Source organism: Poecilia formosa, unplaced genomic scaffold, assembly GCF_000485575.1.
Source record: "Poecilia formosa unplaced genomic scaffold, Poecilia_formosa-5.1.2 Scaffold81, whole genome shotgun sequence".
Classification (NCBI taxonomy): domain Eukaryota; kingdom Metazoa; phylum Chordata; class Actinopteri; order Cyprinodontiformes; family Poeciliidae; genus Poecilia; species Poecilia formosa.
In genome coordinates, this window is record NW_006800020.1 from 1552247 (window position 1) to 1575731 (window position 23485).

The window sequence follows — 23485 nt, forward strand, 5'->3', positions numbered from 1 at the left end:
TGATTCTTTTCTCTGAGCTGAGAAAAACACCGTAAAAGCAGCTCACAAGGAGGGAACCTCAGAGCAGCTGTTTAATATTATTCTCCGGGCACGAGTAGTTTGTAAACTGTGAATACGTGGGAACCCAGCACGTGACGGAGGCCTGCACCAAGCATTCATCCACCGCGCGCTTGACAATGTGTCAGAGGGGGGTCTGCTGTTTCAGTGAATCCCACATGCAGACTCCCGTTTATTCTATAAACAAACACGCCCGATATCAGTGTAAAGGTCGTTTAACTTATATCGCTTCGAATAAAGCGCTTACTTTGTTTACTTAGCTCCTCTTAGAGTTCAGCACAGACCTTCGGGCTCACACCAAATCATCTTCATTGGTCATGAATCCATATTTAATGCGGGCTGCTCGTAGAAGTGGGAGTGTCTTGCCCTAAGTTTTGCAGTCACTTGATTGCTGTCGTTGTCGGTGGGGGTAAAGCGACTGTTAGGTGAGGGGGGGTGGGAAGGGTGGCGGGGGGGGGGGGGGTGCGGTCTGTACTACAGTCTGCGTGCCATGTGGACACCGCTGCTCCTGGTGGCGCAACACAAACACTCCGCGCACACAGACCGCGCAGCAGAGAGACGGGAGGACACAGAGCAGGAGGGAGGCGTCCCGCTCCTAAAGCAAACACATTTGCAACCTCCAACATAGACTTCTTATTATTTCCCCGGCATTCATTCGATCACAGTCACTCGATTTCGGAGGTGATCTGAACAGGACCGTCAAAGGTGAGTTTAGGAGACGGATTTCTTGAGCACAGATGCGGTCTGGGTGTCAGATGGAGGCTACTTTGGAAGCCGCGCGCATGTGTTGTCATCTTTGTAGTTTGCAGGATTGCTCAATCATGACTGTAAGAATTAAAAAGTCACGGACAAAAAAAAACTGCGTTGTAGAAAGACTTGTGATAAAATACATACTAGACATTTGCGTAAAAAAATCGAAAGGTTCTTAAAAGCAAAAAAGTCTTAATTAAAACTCTTTTAAAGACGTATTGCAACTCATGTGTCCAAATTAAATGTCATATTTGCAGCCTCCAGGTCTCCAAGGATGGACTCCATACCTACGGGACGAGACACCACCAGCTCTTCGCCAAACTCCAAACAAGAACTTTCCTACCCCAGTACCAACTTGAAACCCAACCAGGTCGGCGAGACCGTTCTGTACGGAATACCCATCGTGTCTTTGGTGATAGATGGTCAGGAGAGACTTTGCCTTGCGCAGATATCAAACACGTTGTTGAAGAATTACAGCTACAACGAGATCCACAATCGACGCGTGGCCCTGGGCATCACCTGCGTCCAGTGCACCCCGGTGCAGCTGGAGATCCTGCGGAGAGCCGGGGCGATGCCAATCTCCTCCAGGCGCTGCGGGATGATCACCAAACGCGAGGCTGAGAGACTCTGTAAGTCGTTTCTGGGAGCGCACTCGCCTCCAAAACTTCCCGAAAATTTCGCCTTCGATGTGTCTCACGAGTGCGCCTGGGGAAGCCGAGGAAACTTCATCCCGGCCAGATACAACAGCTCCAGAGCCAAGTGCATCAAGTGCTCCTACTGCAACATGTATTTCTCCCCGAATAAATTTATATTTCACTCTCATCGCACTCCGGAGTCAAAGTACACGCAACCGGATGCGGCTAATTTCAACTCCTGGAGGCGACACCTCAAGCTGTCAGACAAGGGCAGTCCCATGGAGATCATGCACGCGTGGGAAGACGTGAAGGCCATGTTCAACGGAGGAAGTCGCAAGAGGACGCTGCCGGGGAGTGGTTCTGGGTCCAACTCTCCTCTAAAGCTGCAGGGGCCAAATCGATCCCAAGACTCGCCGGAGATCCCCGCAAAAATCATCAGCTGCGAAGACACTCGGGGTGCTATGACCAGCGCCCGCAGCTACCCGGTCATTCCGGTGCCCAGTAAAGGCTTCGGGATACTACAGAAAATCCCTCCGCCGCTCTTCCCTCATCCCTATGGCTTCCCAGCTTTCGGTCTGTGCCAGAAGAAGGATGACGGGATAATCGGCGAGCAGAGCAAAGCGGGGCTGCCGGGAGTCCTGTGGCCTGGCACCAAGGACAGCGCCTACCCTTCCTTCCCCATGTTCTGGCCCACTGCGGGCCCTCTGCCCATGCCCCCGTACGCACAGACTCCACACAAGCCCCCTCCTGAGCTGCTGTGTCCTAGGCAGACAGAGGTGGACATTTCCGAAAGCAGCGACCGCAGCACCAACACGTCCAAAGACAGCGTGGTGGACACCGACCGCTGCTCCAGCACCCAGTCCATACGTAACGAAGACGACAAATCCGGGGACGAGGGGCGGCCCGCGGAGGGAATGAGCCTCCCGGCGCGGAAACTCAGCTACGTGTCCGCTTTCAGGCCCGTCATTAAAGACGCCGACTGCATCGCCAAGCTGTACGGCAGCAGGGGCGCGTACAACGGCTGCCGCACCGGCTACTTATCACCTGATTTTTTAAGCGAGAGCTCCAGCTACCGGTCTGTGTCCCCGTGCGTGGACAGCGAGGGCGAGCCGGACGTGGACGTGGAGACAAACAGATCGCCAGAGGAGCAGGAGGACCCCGGGCCTCGGACTCCTCTTGGTTTGGCGCACAGCGCTTCACCGAAAGACTCGGAGCCCTCAAAGGGCGCAGAGGGAAGCGAGAATGAGGCGCAGAAAATGAACCTGCAGGTGGCCCAGTCCTCTGACAGAGAGCTGCAGAGCAAACAGCTACCAGAGCACCACATAGCAGCACCTTTCACAGAAGTGAGTCAAAACTACTAATAAATTAGATTTTTTTTTGCTGATTTTTAAATAATTATTTGTTTGTAGTATGTCTCTACTTTTTCTATTAATTTTTTTTCCATGTAGAGGAAATTTGATAATAACCAAAAAAAAAAAAAAAAGAAAAAACAACAGTCACAAATAATCCAATTATTTTGAAATAAATATATTAAAAAAGTTTAATTGAGTACAGTTCAATCAAATATTATTTTTATATTTATTTATTTTCTTTCTTTTTTTTTTTTTTTTTTTTTTTACTGAATTTCCAATATTGTCCTGAGCTCGGTTGCCTTTGCTTCAGGTTTACACACCGGACAGAGCTGAGCTGCAACAAAGGAGCAGCCCGTATCAATTCAGACCGACCAATTACCTGACGGCAGTACTGACTACAAACGGTAGATTATTATTATTTTATTATTATTATTATTTTAACTTTTAAAAAATGCGGCAAAAAGGCAAATATATATATTTTTTACTTATATTCATTTAATTTTCGTCTCTTTTTTTTCAAGACGAGAGCGCAAGTAAGGAAGAGCCGTCTTCCACAGTGGAGGAGATTGAAACAAAATCTTTTAATGGACAAAGCAGCGACGAGAGCCAGCGAGAGCCGGATGAGGGTGAGCTCGTGAGAGAGAAAAATTAAGTTTTTTGCTGTATGTATGCACACTTTATTTTCAGAATAATAAAAATGTTGAAACGTAATTTGTGTGAATCCAGGTGAGGACGCGGCAGCCAGAGGTGCGCCATTACGCAGAGAGTTCCAAAGTTTAGCAAAGGGTAAGATGACTGTTTTTATAATTATCATTCTTAATAGTAATCGTAGTAGCAGCAGTGTACTTTGAGTAATAACAATTACATTTTCAATATTTTGTCATGATACAGATAAATTGAATCAAACTGAAACCAAAATAGTTAGAAGAAAAAACAACAACCTAAAAACAAAAACAAGTATCTCGAACATTCAGGTTCAGCTTGATCAGCTTCTGATATCCTCAGATGTCCTCAAAAGAGGAGGGATGTGCTTTCTTTTCGTGCCTTTATTTTTAGACTAACAGTCTCAGGAAGCTGTGCTCTGAATTTCCATCCTAAGTGATGGCGATGATGATGATATCCTCATCATCGTTGTGATTAAAAATAGAAAGCTGTCCTAGATGTGACGCAAAAGGCTCCCAGCGCCTGTTTCTCTGCTCCTCCACTAACGCTTCCTCTTTTGCCTGCTTTTTTAGAGGAGCTGCAGAAGCAGCTGTTGGAACAAGTCGAGCTGAGGAAAAAGCTAGAACGCGAATTTCAGAACTTGAAAGGTAAGAAGACACTTTAACGCAGCGATGATTTGGATTTCTGTCTTCCACCAAGTGCAAAAGATTTATTTTAGGGTTTATAATAAAACAATACGTTTGTTTTATTTATTTATTTTTTGTCACTGACATGAATTGGGTTTTAAAACAGTTAAAATGTGTTATTGGAACTGAATACATCAGAAAAATCTATTGGCTGGTTCTCAAACTATCACAAATCTATCCCCACATAAGAAACTAAAATTAATGAACAAAAAAAAAAAAAGATTTTAATGACAAAAATAACAGCACTGTATTTCTCTCTAACACATTTGCAAATTCTGCAATGTTCTATTTTTCCTGTGAAAAAAATGACAAACCAAATACCATTTAAAAGTGGTCTTGTGCTATATTCTTGGAGAAGAAACAATCGTTGAACTCCCATTACTTTTCCAGTAAAAATAACATGGACGTATTCAGCCTTTGTGAAACACGTCGATTAAAGAGGGTAATTCTGATCTTTAAAATTGTTTTATAATGTGCAAATCTTTTAGTACCGTTAAATCGTTATGGTAAAGGCTTAAACCGCTCTTAACATTTGACTTGGGCGGTTATTATTATTATTTAATTATTTATTTATTTTTTTTGCCCTTATTTTATATTTTTGAACTCTGGTTTAATAACATGTAAATACTGCTTTTTCCTCATGTGATATTATACATTGTTTCAAACTAAAGTTCGAGTTATTCAATCACTCTGATAAAAAAGGATATATTTTCTGCAAACAACAACAACAAAAACTTACAAAATTAAAAAAATCGTAACATTACACTTTTTTTTCAAATTTCTTCGAATTAGTTGTAAACATGATCTGCTTTCTAAATAATTCCCAACAATATATCCGTCTTCCACTTCTAATGTAAATCTATAATTAAATGTAGTCATGAGACATTTCTGACCAGTGTTCATTATCAAAACACGCAAAATTGTTAGAACGCAAATTTGACGTTGGTCACAGTTCAAAAGATTTTTTTGTAGCTCTCGCTTTGGAACAGCGCCCTCTATCTGCTGTTAAACAGTCTGACAGTGCATAGTTGCAATCCGGTTTGTGCAAGCTTCCTGGCTTTATTTAAACCTAAAATTATAACAAATACGTTAATAAAGTGTGAAGCAAACCTAGCTATATGCTTATTTGTATTTTTTAATTGTGATTTATTTGTGATTGACTGACGTTATGTTTTGCTTCTTTAGCTCTTTTTCTTTCTTTCCTTCTTTCTGTCTTACGTCCGAGCGGAACACCAAATTTAATGTTGACTTTTACTTCATAGATAATTTTCAAGATCAAATGAAAAGGGAGCTTTCCTACAGGGAGGAGATGGTGCAGCAGCTTCACATCGTCAGAGGTGAGAGAAATAAAGCAAATGAGGAAAAACTCATAGCAGAAGTGTTCAAAGATGTGTGAGTAGTTTAATTTCAACTCAATTTGCCTCATTCTGTCCGTTTTCAAGATCTTGTATACGTTTACTAAAATTTAATTTACAAATAAGATCTATTGCGTCCTGTCTCATGGCATAGCTGAAGGATATTACCCTCAAAGCAATGATCAATCCGCCAACAAAAAACGTGAATTGCTATGTGGTCTTTTAAAATGTATCTCAACCATATTTTATTGTAAATAAGAGCACGGATATTGCGTATTTATAATTTTCCGGAGCCGTTTGCTTGTGCACTATTGATTGTTTTTCTCCTTCTAGAAGCTCACGACGCTTTACACCATTTTTCCTGTAAGATGTTAACTCCTCGCCACTGCACGGGATCCTGCACATTCAAATCTCCTCTGCTGCCGCCTTGAGTATTGGACATATTTATTAAGGCACATGATGGGTGAAAAGGATCCATCTACCGCTCGTGTTAAACACCAGAGGTTGGAAAATAAAAAATAAAAAAAGTGGAATATAAACATCAGCGGAAAGTTGGAGGAACTGAAGTGAAAACAGACCAACCTGTAATTATTTGTAAGATTGAAAAAAAAAGTGTATTACCACCCTCAGTATTTATGAAACCTTCCTGCATACGTTGTAATTTGTTTTATTAAAATTATGTCATCAACTCATTTCATTTTTGTGGCAAAGTGCAATGACAGTGAATGTCCTATCTTGAAATTAATTATCTACGGGGGTTTTTTTGTTCAGAAATATTTTTTCTCCCTTTTCCTCTATTATAAATAAGTATGTTATTACTTTTTGTCTCAGTCACTCACATTCAATTAAATGCACTTTAAATGAGTCACGGGAAATTACAGCAAAATACACTGTTTGGTATTTGTATTTGTTTTTAACGAATGGGAAAAACACATAATTTAGAGGAGGAAATCTGTGCATCTGCGTCCATATATTATAATAAGAGTAGATTATTTGTCCCTGTAACATTTGTTTTCATTGTTGAAGAATAAATCATTTTATTGAAGAAATGTGGCACATTTTGGCGTCGGTGTGGTAATTACTCTTTGTATTTTAATTTTTAAAATCAACCCAATAATATTATCCTGGGTAAGTGCTGCTTTGTTAGACTCAAAAAAATCAATATGTTGCTGATTGGTCGAAGTAAGTTTTCACTTGTATATTGTGGTACCGTAAAGTAACATAAAATGACCCAATATATTGATTTTTTTTTTAAACAAAAAAAGTCACCCAGCGTTCTACGTTATCGTCTGTTGGTAACCTACAAATTGTAATATTTTCACCTAGAATTATCACGTCTAATAACTAATGAGATCATTCAGACAAAACATAGTCAATTTTAGTTTAAAACTATTTAACCACTAACACTGTGTCCGTTTTATTCAATTATGCTTTCCTTCGTAGTTTTAAAAACATGCGAGTGATTACTAGCGTTGCAACAGCGCCCCCTTCTGGGATTCGCAGAACAACATTCAGTCCCTTGAGGGAGACTGTGTTGCGCATGCGCACCTAATGTAACGAGATGGCGGAGAGTGCGGAACTGAAGGTAAACCTGCTCTGTATATTAGCTTGCCGAGTAGATGTTTCAGTCACTGAAACTTGCATTTTAACGCCACATCACTCTTGGTATTCGACAGCAAAGAGCTAAGTTGGGTTGTTATGGAAGTATATGGTGAATAAATAACTGAGCAGAAGGAACCAGAATACCGTTAGCTTGCGGCTAAGCTCGTTAGCATTAGCTTTGTTATTGTTGCCGACGTTCCCGTTAGATTTACCCTGCCGTTCTCCTGATCAAAATCTAATGTATCGCTTTCATTAAGGATGAAACCGTAACGATTGCCAGTGTTTTAAATTTAACAAAGCAGCAGTTTCGGCTACCTTTTATTATTTTTACACTAATGTTCGAACGGTTATCTGTTGAAAAATGGGCCATGTCTATTCCCTGGAAGAGAAGCGCATGTTAACTTGAAATATTGCTTCCTTTTTCTAGGAATGGCAGTCTCTGATAGCAGATCTGGTTATATTATAATGCTTGGGAAGTATATCCATTTAAAAATACATGGCGAAGGTAAAAGAAAAAAGAAGAATCTGGTTTCTTTTTGGGCAAATGACAGCATCGCATAGCCAGTGGTAGCTAGTGTATGCTAACTAAATCTGTTATCTTCCTCTCCATCATTTTTTCATACATTGTTATTGTACCCTCCGCATGATAAGTGCTTTCTTTAATTTTATGAAACCACACTTATATGTGCAGAAATGCTGCTCCTGCTTTATAATGCTTTATAATAGACATTTACTTTGACATAATTGTAGCTGTTAAGCGACATTTATTTTTGGAGAAGAAAAAAGGAAACTTATGCATTGATAATAAAACACCTGCTATTCTTTGTATAAAGTACATTTATGCATTATTTCAGGCTAGGTCTAAGGTGTTATGAGAGTGTTTACATCTAGATTCGTTTCCTCGTGAAATAGATAAAGTAATCCAGGTTTATAGCAACTTCAGAATTGTCTAAATTCACATATCAATAAGATGACATATCCAGAGATTAGAATATGCTAAATTGACCTTGATCGTGTGCGACTAGTGATTGGCACGACAAATATATAAAAGGCTATGTTTTTTTTACCCTTATTTATTACATGCATCAAAACTATGAACTCACTCCATCTTTGGCCTCAATGCATTAACCAGTAACATGTACTATAATGGTCTTTAGAAGGAGTTAAAAATTAGTTAAAGCTTAGATGCATATGCTTTGAAGCTAAAGTATGGATAATCTGATAATTTCTTTCAAACTACTACCTCTATATTAAACTTGGCAGGAGAAGGCTGATGGAAGCATCTCTGTTTTATAAATGTTTCATATTAAAGAAGGAAAAGTGCTACAGGTTATTTAATAGAGGTAGTAGTTTCATAGTGGACTAGAAAACTGCGTTTTCCCAGTTTTTATAGATCCTTTTCCCCACTCTTCATTTTTCCACCAGCAAATGGTAATGAGCCTTCGAGTTTCTGAGCTCCAAGTGTTGTTGGGCTATGCAGGACGGAATAAGCATGGGCGCAAACATGAACTTTTGACCAAAGCTCTCCACCTACTCAAGGCTGGCTGCAGTCCTGCTGTGCAGATGAAGATCAAAGAACTCTACAGACGGCGGTTCCCAACCAAAATGGTTTCGCCAGTGGACCTAGCTCTTCCCGTTGTTCATTCTGCGTCCAGCTTGCCCACTGGCCTCGCTCAGCTAGGGTTCGACGGCCACAGCTCTCCCTCACCACTGCTGCCTGTTTCTCTTCTCGGACCTAAGCATGAGCTGAGTCTGCCTCATCTCTCCTCCGCTCTTCACCCTGTACACCCTGACGTCAAGCTCCAGAGATTGCCATTCTACGATGTTCTAGATGAGCTCATTAAGCCAACAAGCCTGGGTGAGTGCACAACCAGCTGCTCAGCTGTGTTTATAGTTATAACATTCCTCCTGCTTGAGCATACCAGTGAAGCTTTGAGATCACAGGTACAGCTAAACAATGAGTCGTGAGAGATGTGCACAAAAAAAACTTTCTGTAGTTTCTCGTCTGACTTTGTGTTTTTGGCTTCTTTCTCAAAGTTTCAGACAACAGTCAGCGCTTCCAGGAAGCATGTTATGCCTTTGCATTAACGCCACAGCAAGTTCAACAAATTAGCAGCTCAATGTAAGTGAGAAAATAAAGGCACATACAGTGTATAGTGCCGCTGCTATTTCAACGTGTAAAATTCCTAACTTTGAATTTGTTTTTGTCATTGTATTGTGTAATAAACTGTTCTAACTTTTCAGGGACATATCTGGGACCAAATGTGACTTTGCTGTTCAAGTTCAACTAAGGTATTTCTAACACACACTTTATTTTGAGTATCAGTCTAGTGTTTGACACGTTTCTGCTTTAAGCTCTGGTTCTAAAACATACAAAAACAATAAAAGCATCACTGAAATCCTGCTTGTAAGTTCAAGTATAATTTAAAACCGTTCATACGTCTGCAACTTTTCTACATTTTGCCATTTTAAAAACACAAAAAAAATCAGAATCCACTTGTTTAGTAGATAAACAAACAGCGTCCTGAAGACCAAGGAGCGTACCAGACGGGTCAGTAAATAGTTGTAGAGGAGTTTAAAGCGGAGTTGAGTTGTAAAACAATGTCACAAGTGTTGAAGATGGAGGAATGTTTAGTTCTCTGCCTGAAAATGGAGCGGGAGATAACTCCAAACCTACTAAATAATGGATTCAAAATTCCCTGGCTCACTTAAACATTGAGCCAGGAGAGTGTCAATCAGAACAGCCAGCACTGTAACTCTTGAAGAGAAAATCTGTTGATGGAGGCATCCACTCCGTGAATCTGATCTTTATATGGAAGAGAGGAAAGAAGAAAAACACTGATGAAAAGGTTCTTGAGAAGTCCCTTAGCCTTTTTGTGCCTGAGAGTCTGAAAACTTGCGCTTTAAAAAATATCCCATTTTACATTAGTCTCTCACCAAGTCACTGTCATTTTGGTAAAAAAAAATACTCTCATATCTCTATAAACAGCAATAAAATACATTTTCAGTTACTTAAGACATTTGTGTAAACCTTAATGATTTTTTTTTTTTCTTTTCATCATTTTCAGATTTTGCTTATCGGAGACAAGCTGTCCGCAAGAGGACCATTTCCCCCCCAATTTGTGTGTGAAGGTTAATGGCAAACCATGTAATCTCCCAGTAAGTCCAAGCCTTATCTTGCTATGGTTTAGAGTTTTGTGTGGTTTCTTTTTAATTTGCTACTGTGAAATAAATGTTTTGTGTGTTTTATTTTTTTCTGTTTGCAGGGTTATCTCCCTCCCACAAAAAATGGGGTGGAACCAAAAAGGCCCAGTCGTCCCATCAACATAACGTCTCTAGTCCGGCTATCTACCACTGTCCCCAACACAATTGTGGTGTCTTGGACATCAGAAATCGGAAGGGTGAGATTACTGTATGAGAATGTTGAGAAATAATAATAATGGAGCAGTATGTGAGCCGTCTGCATGACATTTGTGTTTTTATTTATTTATTTATTTTTTTTGTGGTCAGTGTTTTTCTATGGCGGTGTATTTGGTAAGACAGCAGTCATCTGCAGTGTTGTTACAAAGACTACGGGCCAAAGGGATTAGGAATCCTGACCACTCAAGAGCCTTGAGTAAGTAAACACTTTGCTTAATAGTAAAATAATGTTGAGCAATAGAAACAATTTAGTTTAAAGCCATATATGAGCAGTGTATTTATCAAAGTATCAAATTTTGAGTTTTTTTTTTTTTTGTTTGTTTGTTTCAAATTCTGATCTTGTGTTGAAAGCCAAGAAAGGCTTATTGTGCATTATGAATGTTGCTGGTGCAGCGTGCAAGAGCACTCTGAGGCTCATCACAAGCTTTTAAGTCAATATCAGCCAAGTCAAGGTAGATTATATGTGACGGTGTCATAATGGATTCTATAGAAGAAATGGCTTCTTTTTATGACAGCACAAAAAGTTTAAGACCTTTTCCAGTTTTAATTAAAAACGGCTGTGCTGTAGGAATGGTGTGATTGTGATGTGCTTCACTGACAAAGACTTATTCCATAAAGTCATAATTATAATTTTCAGTCATCGTCTACCTCCAGATTTACTGTGTCTCGTTTCGTCTGGTGCAGTTTTATGAGGCATGTCTTAAGTGACATAAAATTTGGATAAAATGTGACACAACCGTTCTGGCTGCAGAAGTTTTGACAACAATTGAATATATGTCCGATTTTGTACCACATATGGAAGTGGTACAAATATTTTTATTAATTTATTTTTTTGTGTGTGTGTGAAAAGATTAGAATTGGGCCGCTCAGACTTCCATGAAAAAGTCGGATATAGGTCGCATGTGGTGAAAAATATCAGATTTGGGTCGCGTTTGCCTGCTGCGTGAATGTAGCCTTTGTTCTTTCTCTGCTTCAACACACCTGAGTCAAATAATGAGGTCAGCAGCAGGACTGGAGAAGTTGACTGCAGACTGAGGAGGTAACTCAGCTGCTTGACTTGTCCTATGTTGGACCAGAGACATGTCTAAATTTGGCAGGATGAGGGCCTGGATTTAAAGACCCTCCGCTGTAAACCTTTCAAAGAAAAACACATCAAAACCGCTTGAATTTTAAGAACACATTAAAGAGGAATGAATTTAAACCATATTTTACATTGTTTACATCACCTAGGTCTGTTTGTAAATGTTACAATGAACCATCCTCCGTCGCTGAACCTTTCTTCACACTGGCTTTGGAGATCTATAGTTCCTTTAAAGTGGTATATACAACATATGTTTACCGTATCTAAACTACTATATGATTTCAGTTGTTTAGTGCTCCTTTTTGTTGCTTTAATCCATCTAAATGTTAATCTAACTTCATTGTTTACTGAAGGTTACATAAATACGCTTGTGGTAAATATAGATGGCTAAGTCCACGTTTAACCTTTTTGTTTCTCTCTTTCTATCTAACAGTCAAGGAGAAACTGACAGCGGATCCAGAGAGTGAGATAGCGACCACCAGTCTACGAGTTTCTCTCCTTTGTCCTGTAAATACTCTTCAGTACTATCCCGCTCATTTTAAGTCTTTGTGATCACAATAGGGTTTTAGTTTAAAAAGGAAATTATTTGTGCTGTGTAACACATGGTATCAAAAAGAGGGACGGATATTAAAGAACCAAACAGTGTTTTTTGGGGTTTATTATTAGGAGTCGGTCACACTTTACTAACTGCTGCTTTCTTGTGTTTCTCTTTGTACAGCTGGGGAAGATGAGGCTGACCATCCCTTGCCGATCAATGACATGCTCACACCTACAGTGCTTTGATGCTACACTTTATATCCAAATGAACGAGAAGAAGCCGACGTGGGTGTGTCCGGTTTGTGACAAGAAGGCTCCGTATGAGCATCTTATTATAGACGGGTGAGCGCCATCATAATTCATGTCAAATCTTCTAAAATTTGGTTTAAAATATCTGCTATGACTAGAACGCCCTGTCCCCTTAATTTTGTTCATAAAACTTAAAATTATTGTTTTTTTAACTCTACATCCTGGTAGATTATGTCTGGAAAGGATAATTGTGGAGCTAACTGCGGAATAACACGGCAGAATATTTTCATTGTCTTCAGAATGTAAGAAGCACTTTTCCGTCGTCTAAAGTTTGTGTAACGTGTGGCCTGTTGCATCATTTTCGAAAAACATGTGTATTGCCATATTGTTGTTGAATATTCCAGAGATTATTTCATCTGAGATTAATCTAAGTAATCCCAATTTCTCTCTCTTTCTTTTCCATCACTAAATTGCGGCCATCGTGGTCATGAAGATACAATCCATCAAATCAGCCAAATATATTATTTTACCTCATAGACCATTAATGTATTGGGCTCCAGTTATAACAACCTCTTAAATATTGCAACAGAGATTACACTGTTGTACGTAGGGATATTGCACCAGCTATTACATTTCAACATATTGCCCAGCGCTACTAATAAATATATATTGTGTCTTGAAGGAAATTGATCTAATTTGTGATGAGAGTTAACATTTTGGGTGAAGCTTGTGTCAAAGGTGTTTACAGGTTGCTTGTTTTCACAGGTTGTTCATGGAAATCCTGAACAGCTGCTCTGACTGTGACGAAATCCAGTTCAAGGAAGATGGAAGCTGGGCCCCCATGAAGTCAAAGAAAGAAGTTCAGGAGGTGTCGGCGTCCTACAACGGCGTGGACAGCGGTGCGTAGCTCGCGCTTTCCGCAGCCTCACAATCCAATATCGATCCTTGAACACAGAGTGAAGTTTCTTTCATTTTGCTTTTCTGTGGGTAGATTTGTCCAGAACAGACTCGCATGAGCATAAACGAGGGTCGTCTAACGACAACAACAAGAAAGTGGATGTGATTGATTTGACACTGGATACCTCCTCAGAAGACGAGCAGGACGACGAGCCGCCTCCCAAACGGGTCTGTCCCTCGCTCTCTCCAGTCTCCCCGCCTCCAAACAAAGGGTAAGCTTCAAAATCACTTTACTTTTTGTTTAGAAACATCCCAAAAATTAGAAGATCATCAAAAAAATTGATTTATTTTAGTAATTTAATTCAAGGAGTGAAACTTGTTTACTGGCAAATAAAGCAACATATTTCAAGTAGTCATTTTGGTTAATGTTGAGGATTATGGCTTACAGTTTATGGATTAATACACATCTAGTGAGTTTCCCTTTTTGAATTGAAAATACTGAATTGAAATACTTTACGACTCTTTTAATTTAGTGAGATGCACATGAAATGTCTCTGATTTTGTGCTGCATTTGTCTGTGATCAGAGTGTTGAACCTGCACAGCCAAGCTTCACCCGTGGCCAGAACTCCCAGCATGCCCCCTGTGGAGAGCAGCTACATTCCTCCCCCGCCTCCTCTTATTCAGGACTACCGCCACTATTATCACACAAGCGATCTGCCTGGTAAAGCTGGTGCTTTCCCCTAATTTCACTTAATCAAATCTACTAAAAAGTGCATTTCCAAGTAATTTTACCGCTTCTTGAATCAGAGTGTTATTGAAAAGGTGAATGAAGTTTTATGTTTTATTCTTTTTTACAGATCTGAATTTTTTCTCCTTCCTCCAAAGTGACAATCAGGTAGGTCATTTATACATTTTCCTCTTACATCACTGGATTGAGTGATGTTGACAATTCAAAGCAAAGACATCTATTTTATTCTGTAAAATATGATTTAAATGACTCCATGATGATACATTATACATGTTTCTGTAAAAATCATCTTGCAAAGAAAAAAATGTCACTCTTTTTACTATAAGTTAGCGTTTGTTACTTATAGGTTTTGTTGTTTCGTACCCATCAGAGGGACATTTTAGAGCGCTTTTGATATTAATTAAAAAAAATTATCTTTTCATAGACTACTCGGGGTCAGTTCATTCAAATATGTAGTAATAGAAAAAATTAACTGACATTTAATACCGCTCTGAAAAAAGTAATTGCCTAGTAAATATAATAAGTGGTTGAGCCTCAGCTGTCATCAGCTGGAAAATGAGCCTTTCTACATCAGTGTGGAGAGATTTTGACTCACTCCTGTCTGCAGAATTGTTGTAATTTAGCTACATTGGAGGTCTTCAGAGGAAGTTTGAAGTCGTGCTATAATATTTACATCTAAATCAGATTCAAATCCAGGGGCGTCTTTTTATTTTTTCGTACAGGTTCAGGTTGGCTTTGAAAACCGTTTTTTTCTCATAATAAGTGAAAGCGGTAGTATTACTTTGTTTTATATTAGATCTTGTTTGACTTGAAATATCTTTCTTTAAAAAAGAAGTGAAAGATTTTCACCGCACTACAAGCACATGAGCATGAAACAGTTTGTAGACACGAAATAGACGTAAGAAATGAAATGGCTATGTGATTTGGCAAAGCAGCAAATTGAGCCAACTCCACTAAAACATTGAGTTAAACTTCGTGTCGTGTGGCTTGTGGCTTGTGCACTGTGCGTCGCTCTACTGCTGGTGGCTAACAATGCCCCCTTTGTGTCGTGGAAGCATTACAACATGGTGATGGCTGCTGCAGCGGCCGCGTCAGCGTCTGCATCGGAGGACCACGACCTGCTCCTCAACCGCTTCCTGCCCTACAGCTCCTCCCAGATGCTGCGGGAGCAGTCGGCCACCCCCGGGGGCAGCACCCTGGCGACCGCCAACGGAGGCAGCAACAGCGGCAGCACCAGCAGTTTGGTGTCTTCCAGCAGTCTACGGGAACGCGACAAGGAAAGAGACAGCCACGGCCTTTCTGGATTGTCACGGTCCTCTATGGAGGCAGCGGCGGCGGCGGCCATTTACGGCTCCTTATCTGACGTTATCTCTCTTGACTAGATCCACGTCGAACTGAAGCACAAGGGAGACCTCGAACAGGAGTTCTTTTGTAAATATTAAAAGTGGAAGATGAAAGAATACAGTGCTATGTACAGAGAGGAAAAATCTATTTTCAATTTTACTTATCATATGTATATAAACTTGGGACGCCTCTTGTCCAGTGCGTTACTTCGGTTGATATTTTTGTGTGAATACTGAAGACTTTTTCCACACCTCTTCATGTGGTCTTTGATTATATTGTAGCTTTTGTACCTGGTTTTTACAGTTTGTTTCGATATTTTATGTCAACGGCATTATTTCAGCATACATGCACAGTTCCCGGGCAGTCAACACCAAACGGGACATGTTTAGAATATAAAGAAAGCAGGCTTGTTGTTGATGAAAGGTGAGCCTCAGCAACACGGGAAAATGTGTAGCACTTTATGTTCTAAATGGTGTCATCTTTGTCATAATGTTTTGACAGCAGAAAGATTGGCCATTTGTTTTATTTTTTTATTTTTTATTTTTGCCATCATTGTACATTTATTTTCTCTTAACACATTCATGCTGTGGTTGTTGTTTTTAAATAATTATTTATGATGTAAGTTATATTAGGTGTGTGCTATTTTTGAAAGAAGCATTCCTATGCCTCTTGGAACTGTTGCCACTAGAAATGCAGGAGAGAGTGCGTGATCCTTGTGTTTCATTGCTGCGCTCTTTCTCTTCTCGCTCATCTTAGTCGACTCAAAGAACAGTGAACATTGTTTTATTGCTCAGACTCTACGTAAACTACACCTTAATTGGGAGAAAGCCAGGTTGATCAGACTGTTTCAGTGCATGAATGAAGGGCACTGGTCCAGCTAGCACTCACGATTGGACCTCTATATATGGTAGATATAAGTATATATATATATATATATATATATATATATATATATATATATATCAAATACTTGCAAAAAGTTAGCATTTTTCTTTAATGTATAGCTGTTTATTTTGTGTATTACTCAAAACTTAATAGAAAACTAGACAGAAGTGACCAGCTGACAAATTTCTGCTCCACATACAAGACATGGCTAGTTTCTGGTCAGTTTGAAAGGCTATAGCTGTGTTTATTTTATTTTTTATTTTATTTTTGTTTAAGTTAATTACATTTCATTATTTTTGATGTTTTATTATAGCACTTGTTTCCTTTTGTCTTCGTGCATCGAATCTGTGTGGAGCAGTTAAACCTTACAGTTCCCACTTAGTCGTCTTCAGCTTTCTCTGTCTGCTGGTTACCTGCAAGCTCACCTACTTGAGTGCTATGCGATTCTGTAGTGAGGCCACAGGATACAGTCTCTTTTTTTTTTTTGGTGTTTAATGTATTTGCAACAGCCTTCAAGATTACTGTGATAGTTTAGGCTTTGAGTGAATCACAACATACATTTTGGCCCAGAGGTAAAACAACTTTAAAGTCATTATGAATGCCTCCCTTTTTTGTTGCTTTTCTCCTTGACTTGTCTTTATGATTAGGTTTATTTATTATCATATATACTTTCTGCATTGGTTTGATTCGTGAATATGCATTGCTGTCATTGTATGTGATATTTCTTTTGTAATTATATAATTATTGCTATTTAAAAATATCACTGTTGCTTGACATGCATTGTAACATTTTTAGTTTCTGTCTGTTTTGCTATAAGATGATGTCAATAACTCAATAGACGCTTTGGTCATTTTGAAAAGAGATGAGATCTACTGTGCTGATTGATATTGGCAAGGATTTAAGCTTGTAGAAAACAAACAAAAGGTCTTTGCAGGCTTAGTTCTCTAAAGATTCCTCAGTTACATGAGGCATTAAAGAACATTTCACATAATTTTTAAACAGTTTACATAAGTAAAGCAATTGGTTGTCTAACATATTAATTATAATCACTAGTTTGGCTGTAGCCTGCTGGATAAAAAGGTTTCTAAATTTGGATAGGGGTAAAGGATGTTAAAACCTGAAGTAATTTTTAAGTGAACTTTAATGTCCAACACTTTGTGCTTTTATAATGTGAGAGACATTCATTGACACCTCTGGTCAAGATGTTTAGACCTAAGATAAATTTATGTTTTATTGCAACATTATATTTGGGAAGCACTTAGTCTTCTCAATTAATCGAGGAACTTTCCTGTTTTCACATTCTCTTAAGTTTGTGATTATAAGAGGTAGGATGCTTTCTCCATCTAACTTCACAGATTTTGTTAAAGATCTGTATATTTGTGGTTAAACCTGTGTTTATCAGTAAAAGAAACAGGTTTAAAAAAATAGTAAAGAAGAGACGGTATTTGCTCGACACAGGTTTGATTGAAAGTTAATAAAATAGGGAAACATCAAACTAAGATTCTGCATTGCTGGGTTGAAGATAAAGATTAGAAAGTCAGGTTTAATAAAGAAAAACTTGATTTGACTTTAAGCAGTTTACTTGTGAAGTCCTCATTATTTCATGCTTGTCGTTTAACATTTTTCACTTTCGTCCCAGTAGGTGGCGGTTATGTATATTATGCTGGTTGCCAACCACCAAAAAACATCCACAGAAGAAGAAGAAGAATGACGTCATTGGATAGCGGCGCCGCGGTGGACTGGAATGGGACCTGAAGATTTTTCCCAAATTTTGATAGCTTAATCCATGAATGGCGCCGAAACAGGACCCGAAGCCTAAATTTCAAGAAGGTATATAGTTGTTTGTTTGTCGTATTGTTTCGTGTGAGTTTCTGTCCGCTTTAAAGCGCCTGAATATTGCAGTTGTTGGAGGTGGAGCGGCTAGCCGTCATTGTTGTTGCAATAAAGATACAACGGGTTGTTATTAATTAGATTTGATAGTTTTAGCCGAGTATCCATGGCTTCAATAAAGCTTCTGATTTAGAGTGCATTGTGTTAATTTTAGAGATAGTTTTAACTTCATTCAGATAGCGTTAGCTACTGAGAGACTTCACCGCCCACCTCTGACAGTATTTTACCAAGCTAACCGTTAGCTCAAGTCTTGCTAACTTTAGTCTTTCTAACCATTGTCTATTGTTGCCATTTTGAATATATGAACATACAGATAGTATTATAGTTTTTTTTAAAATGGAAAAGCGAACCAAGCTAAGAATGCCACGCTTACTTACAGCTGAAAAATCCGTACTTCGGAGCAGAAGTACCCGCCAAGAACCGAATTGTTTTGTTTGATAGCTTGCCATAATCTTCATATCAGCTCGGAAGAATATACATCTATGACGAATAACTGTTTTGAAAGTTAAAGCTAAAATCAAGATAAATGCATTTTTTGATAAAGTACAGTGTACGGAAGCCTAGAATGACCATAGAAGTTATTTGCAAGATTTAAAAAAACTACAACCTGCGACTGTTTTTTTGTACTTCCGGTATATTTCTTCAAAGCTAAAAGCCGGACAAAACAAGCAACTCAAAAATGATGTATTGCAACGTTTGCCTATTTCAAAAATAATTTATTCGGGTCTAAAGAGCAAGTGAAAAGTTTTGTTTTGTACACAATTTAAGGAATTTTTGTAACTTCCGTCTGGTCACAATTAGTAAAATGCGTCTCGCCTTCTGAAGGCGCTGACCATTTCGTTCTTTTGTTGTGTTGTTTATTTTAAAGCCAAAATGAATCAATTAATGTTTGCCTGGATATACTTATTACCACTTTAGCAATCAATTAGCTAAAGTAATCATTAAATATCTTTTAGTTTAACCAAGAATACTTTTACTTGTCTGCATAATCCCTAGGAATACTTGACACAGTGGGTAAGACATTTTTTACACATAATGTAGATGAGCAGAGACAAAATAGCAACATGTTGCTATTAAACAGGAAACAACTTGGCAAATTGCTCCAGAGCCTCCATAAGATCACAAATAAATGACACAATGATCTGGACTCGGTTCAGTTTCCTTTCCTTGAGTCAGAAATTAGATAAAATATTTTAAAAGTCATCTGTTCTTTTTTTGTTGCGTGTTTTTTTTTAAGGAACTAAAAAAATGTATGTAGATGGAAAAAGAAATCTTAGAAACATAATTTGTAGGGTCATAAGAAAATAAAAAAGCTTGTCTGGCGCTAAAGCATATTCTTTCCCTGTTATTGTTTTCCATATTTCTTCAGTGGAACTTAACTGTTTTATTTCCAATGCAGGTGAAAGAGTGCTGTGTTTTCATGGGCCATTGCTCTACGAAGCTAAGGTAGGCCGCCTTAGTTAAACTATTCTTATAAACACTCTCTTGATGTTTTTTTTCTTTCAATCTTGACAGTAATTGGTAATTCTCTTTGCAGTGTGTTAAGATTAATATCAAGGACAAACAGATCAAATACTTCATTCATTACAGTGGTTGGAATAAGAAGTGAGTGTTCAGCTCCGATAATAAATGTCTATACTTGCATATTTGTAACAGTGGCTTGAGTACTCAAATAATATTTTCTCTTTCAGCTGGGACGAATGGGTTCCTGAAAGCAGAGTTCTGAAGTATGTGGACAGTAACCTTCAGAAACAGAAAGAGCTTCAGAGGGCCAATCAGTAAGTCCACTATGATGTCATGCGTTCAGTCTTTTCCGTTTGATTTAATCTGTTTTGTTTTCTCTCCTTAATTGTCTGGAAAATTGTCTCATTTCATCAGAATCACATGTTCTTGATTAACTAAGCTTTTGTTTTCTCAATTTAGAGACCATTATGTAGAAGGGAGAATGAGGGGAGCTGCACCGAATAAGAAGATCCCTGCTGCATCGCAGAAAAATGATGTGTGAGTGATTATTTTTTTTCATCTCGTCTTTTTTTTTCTTTATCAAACTTTATAACTTGAGTTGTTGTTTTTTTTTTTTTCCAGGAAAACCAAAAAGAACAAACAGAAGAGTGAGTATATATGTTGCTTTACTCTTAAACATTAAAAAGTATTTAAATTAAAACAGTTGATATTTTTGCCTGCATTAGACGTGTTAAGTAAATGTGTGTGTTTGCAGCTCCTGGAGCAGGAGAGGGAACAAGTTCAGGAGGAGATCCAATCCATCCTCCCAGGAAGAAGAGAGCACGAGTTGACCCAACTGTTGAGAGCGTAGGTTCAGGATTTCATATAATAACTATGTTCAGAACATAAAAACAACATATTTTTGATCCTTGAAGGACATCATTCATATAAGGTGCACAGATGAAACAATGTTTTGTTTTGTTTTCCTTCTGCTTAGGAGGAAACCTTTATAAACAGAGTTGAAGTTAAGGTAAAAATCCCAGAGGAGCTCAAACCATGGCTTGTGGATGACTGGGATCTGATCACACGTCAAAAACAGGTAAATAATCAACATTTGGTTATGTTTCCATATAGATTTCTAACCACACTTGCGTTGCATTTGGTAAAGAGTCTGGTAAAAAAAAGACTCTTTAAAAAGTTCATGATTCCAGTCTCTTTAATCATTTAACCCCAGAGGTTATGGAAGAGAGAATATTCCTCAGAATTATATTTTCAGCTATTTAAAGCTAAGATTTAAATAGCTGTAGATATGTACAGATTTAGGTAGGTGGCTGTTTTTCTTCATCCCATTTCCTGGCTTACAATGACCAGCACTTGTCCAGTCTGCGTAAATGTCATGTTCTCTTACATTTTTAAAAATGGCTAAAAGAAATTGGTCGCTGTTGCATCACCAGGCAAACAGGAAGTCACGTATTACTAACTGAAAGTTTTTTTGACCCTTGTATTATAATTTTTTTCCCCCGGATGGGTAAATAATAAATATAGATGGATAAAACCAGAGTAAGATTATGCTGCAGCAATAAAATATATATTTTTTAAAGCTTTTAAGAGTTCCAGTAAGTAAACCACAGAGAGAAGCTTCCAAACAACTATGTTTCAATTTGTTTTTCTTCAGCTTTTTCACCTTCCAGCCAAAAAAAACGTTGATGCTGTCCTCGAAGACTATGGAAACTACAAAAAATCAAGAGGAAACTCTGACAGCAAGTAAAGACTTGCCTTCATATTATTTTTTTTCCCCAGGATTTGTTTTATAGCCAGCTCCAAAAATGCCAAGAGAAACCTAAGTCTTTACCGGTGCAACTTGTTTTCCTTCAACACCCAGGGAGTTTGCTGTGAATGAGGTGGTCGCCGGTATCCGTGAATATTTCAACGTCATGCTGGGGACGCAGCTTCTCTACAAATTTGAGCGGCCTCAGTACGCAGACATCCTGGCAAACCACCCCGACACAGCCATGTCTCAGATCTACGGCGCGCCTCACCTACTCAGACTTTTCGGTAAACACTCAAAAAAAAAGAAGAATCTTTATAAAGAATGGTTATGAATAGCAGCAGTCAACAAAAATTAATAATTCAGACGCTTCAACTGCAGCTCAACTGCTTTTAGACTCAGTTTCATCTCCTACATGTGGGTTGAGAGATTTTCAGAAGAATTAAATCGACAATGTATTATTCAGTTGATTATTTACATACCTTTTGCCTCATTGTCAATATCTTAACTTATTACTGAAAACTTATTACTGAAAGGTGTTATTTATCAGTATTATATTTTTTTTCTAAGATTATTTATAGAAAAACTAAATTAACGAAAAATGGTGATCAAATGTCAGACGAGACAGAATTTAGGCCATAAATAATTGAATTATTATTTTTGTATATCATAACAAGTTAATAAATGTATTTGTAAGTGTTTTAGTGATGGTATATTTTGATATCTAATCAAAAATGAAATGCAACTAGAAATTATGTTGGAAGCAGCATATGATTATTTAATCTGTTTTTAAGTTTTGTTATAGTTTTTGTGCTGCAGTGCAATTTGAAATAATTTAATGTGGCTCGTCAGGTAGATCCAAACACGTGATTGGTTGACCTCCATAGCAACCATCCCCACTGACTGGTGGATGGCGATATCAGATACATTTACAATGTGTCCCAACATAAGACCATGACATTTACATAAACAATTATTTTTAAATAAGCTATTTTTGTGAATGTAATGCATATTTTAGGTAATAACATTAATAAAATATAAAGTAAGTAAATGCTGCATTTTTTTTTCTTCAATGTTTATAAAATATATTCCATTTGACTCAAATTTTAATTATATAGTTTTTACACTTTTGTACCTCTTTATTCAAAAATCCATTCAAAGGTTGTGAATTGTTGTTTTGACAGTGAGAATTGGGGCCATGCTGGCGTACACTCCCCTGGACGAGAAGAGTCTTGCACTGCTTCTCAGTTACCTACAAGACTTTCTCAAGTAAGTACTGGTAACTTACTTATTCAACAAGCCTTCAAATGAAGAATCTGCAGCATAAACGAGCGTTTGTTTCTTTTTCAGGTATCTCGTTAAGAACTCTGCGTCACTCTTCAATGCAAGCGACTATGAAGTTGCTCCTCCAGAGTACCATCGAAAGGCGGTCTAAATTTTATTTTATTTTTTTAGTTAGATCTGAAACCTTTGCGTGTTAAAGATCAGAAAACTCTTTCAGTTGGAAAAAAAAACCCTTTGAAGCACAGATTTTGTAACATTATTTTTGCTTCTCAGAAGAATCATGTGTGAATGAAGTTGGTTTTTTTGGTTTTTGTTTTTTTTTTTTTTTCCAAGAGGAACGCTGCTGAGAACTTTTTTCCCCCGTATTGGTATGTTTTTGATTACCACTTTTATGTTTACTCTGTTTTTTTGTTTTTTGTCTGAGGCTGATTCACAAATTTGGACAGCACCGTTTTTTTCTTCTATTTCTCGACTTGAAACAGATACTGGTTACAAACATCCTGGAAGCAGTTATTTTCTAATAAAAGTCTTTCATTCGTTTCCTGCTGTGCTGTCTTTTATAGTCCCACTTGGTTTGTTTGACATCACTCTGCTATTCCTTATTTAATTAAACTGATATGTATTTAGTTAGTAACACCTGTCTACCAAGATCAAATATAGACTATAATTTATTAGCTTTCTGTGTGTGAAGATGGAAATTTTGTTCATTGTCTTGAGGAAATTAGTTCAATCAGAGTCAGTGTTTTGGCTAGAGGGAGTGTGTGAACAACTATTTTTAACTTTTGCCACGAGGTTGACAAGAATATACTTTGATCCAAGTCATTCTAATTTTGCTCCC

General features: G+C 38.2%; 3 protein-coding genes across 5 annotated transcripts; all 3 read left to right on the forward strand.

The window, feature by feature from the left end:
• Positions 1-539: 539 nt before the first annotated feature.
• Positions 540-6552, forward strand: skor1b (SKI family transcriptional corepressor 1b). Of its 3 annotated transcripts, none has more exons than XM_007556844.2 (8): positions 540-762; positions 1065-2785; positions 3105-3198; positions 3316-3420; positions 3521-3580; positions 4030-4104; positions 5406-5480; positions 5832-6552. In XM_007556844.2, the coding sequence occupies exons 2-8, from the start codon at positions 1082-1084 to the stop codon at positions 5927-5929; spliced, it is 2211 nt and encodes a 736-aa protein (XP_007556906.1). In that variant the 5' UTR covers positions 540-762; positions 1065-1081; the 3' UTR covers positions 5930-6552. The 3 variants fall into 3 exon arrangements, with proteins under 3 accessions (XP_007556906.1, XP_007556907.1, XP_016529198.1); XM_016673712.1 differs by having other exon boundaries at positions 541-762; positions 5835-6552; XM_007556845.2 differs by lacking the exon at positions 4030-4104.
• A 470-nt stretch (positions 6553-7022) lies between these two features.
• pias1b (protein inhibitor of activated STAT, 1b) lies at positions 7023-15627 on the forward strand. The gene is made up of 14 exons (XM_007556846.2): positions 7023-7083; positions 8526-8958; positions 9138-9222; positions 9345-9392; positions 10169-10259; positions 10367-10501; positions 10611-10716; positions 12035-12108; positions 12320-12480; positions 13153-13286; positions 13379-13556; positions 13870-14006; positions 14143-14180; positions 15089-15627. The coding sequence occupies exons 1-14, from the start codon at positions 7060-7062 to the stop codon at positions 15413-15415; spliced, it is 1971 nt and encodes a 656-aa protein (XP_007556908.1). The 5' UTR covers positions 7023-7059; the 3' UTR covers positions 15416-15627.
• Positions 15628-17941: 2314 nt separating this feature from the next.
• On the forward strand, positions 17942-23187 carry morf4l1 (mortality factor 4 like 1). Its single transcript, XM_007556847.2, has 12 exons — positions 17942-18092; positions 19552-19598; positions 19690-19757; positions 19844-19930; positions 20076-20153; positions 20238-20263; positions 20371-20462; positions 20593-20694; positions 21271-21359; positions 21478-21650; positions 22548-22632; positions 22714-23187. Exons 1-12 carry the CDS (start codon positions 18053-18055, stop codon positions 22796-22798), a joined length of 972 nt encoding a protein of 323 aa, XP_007556909.1. The 5' UTR covers positions 17942-18052; the 3' UTR covers positions 22799-23187.
• The last annotated feature ends 298 nt before the right edge of the window (positions 23188-23485 follow it).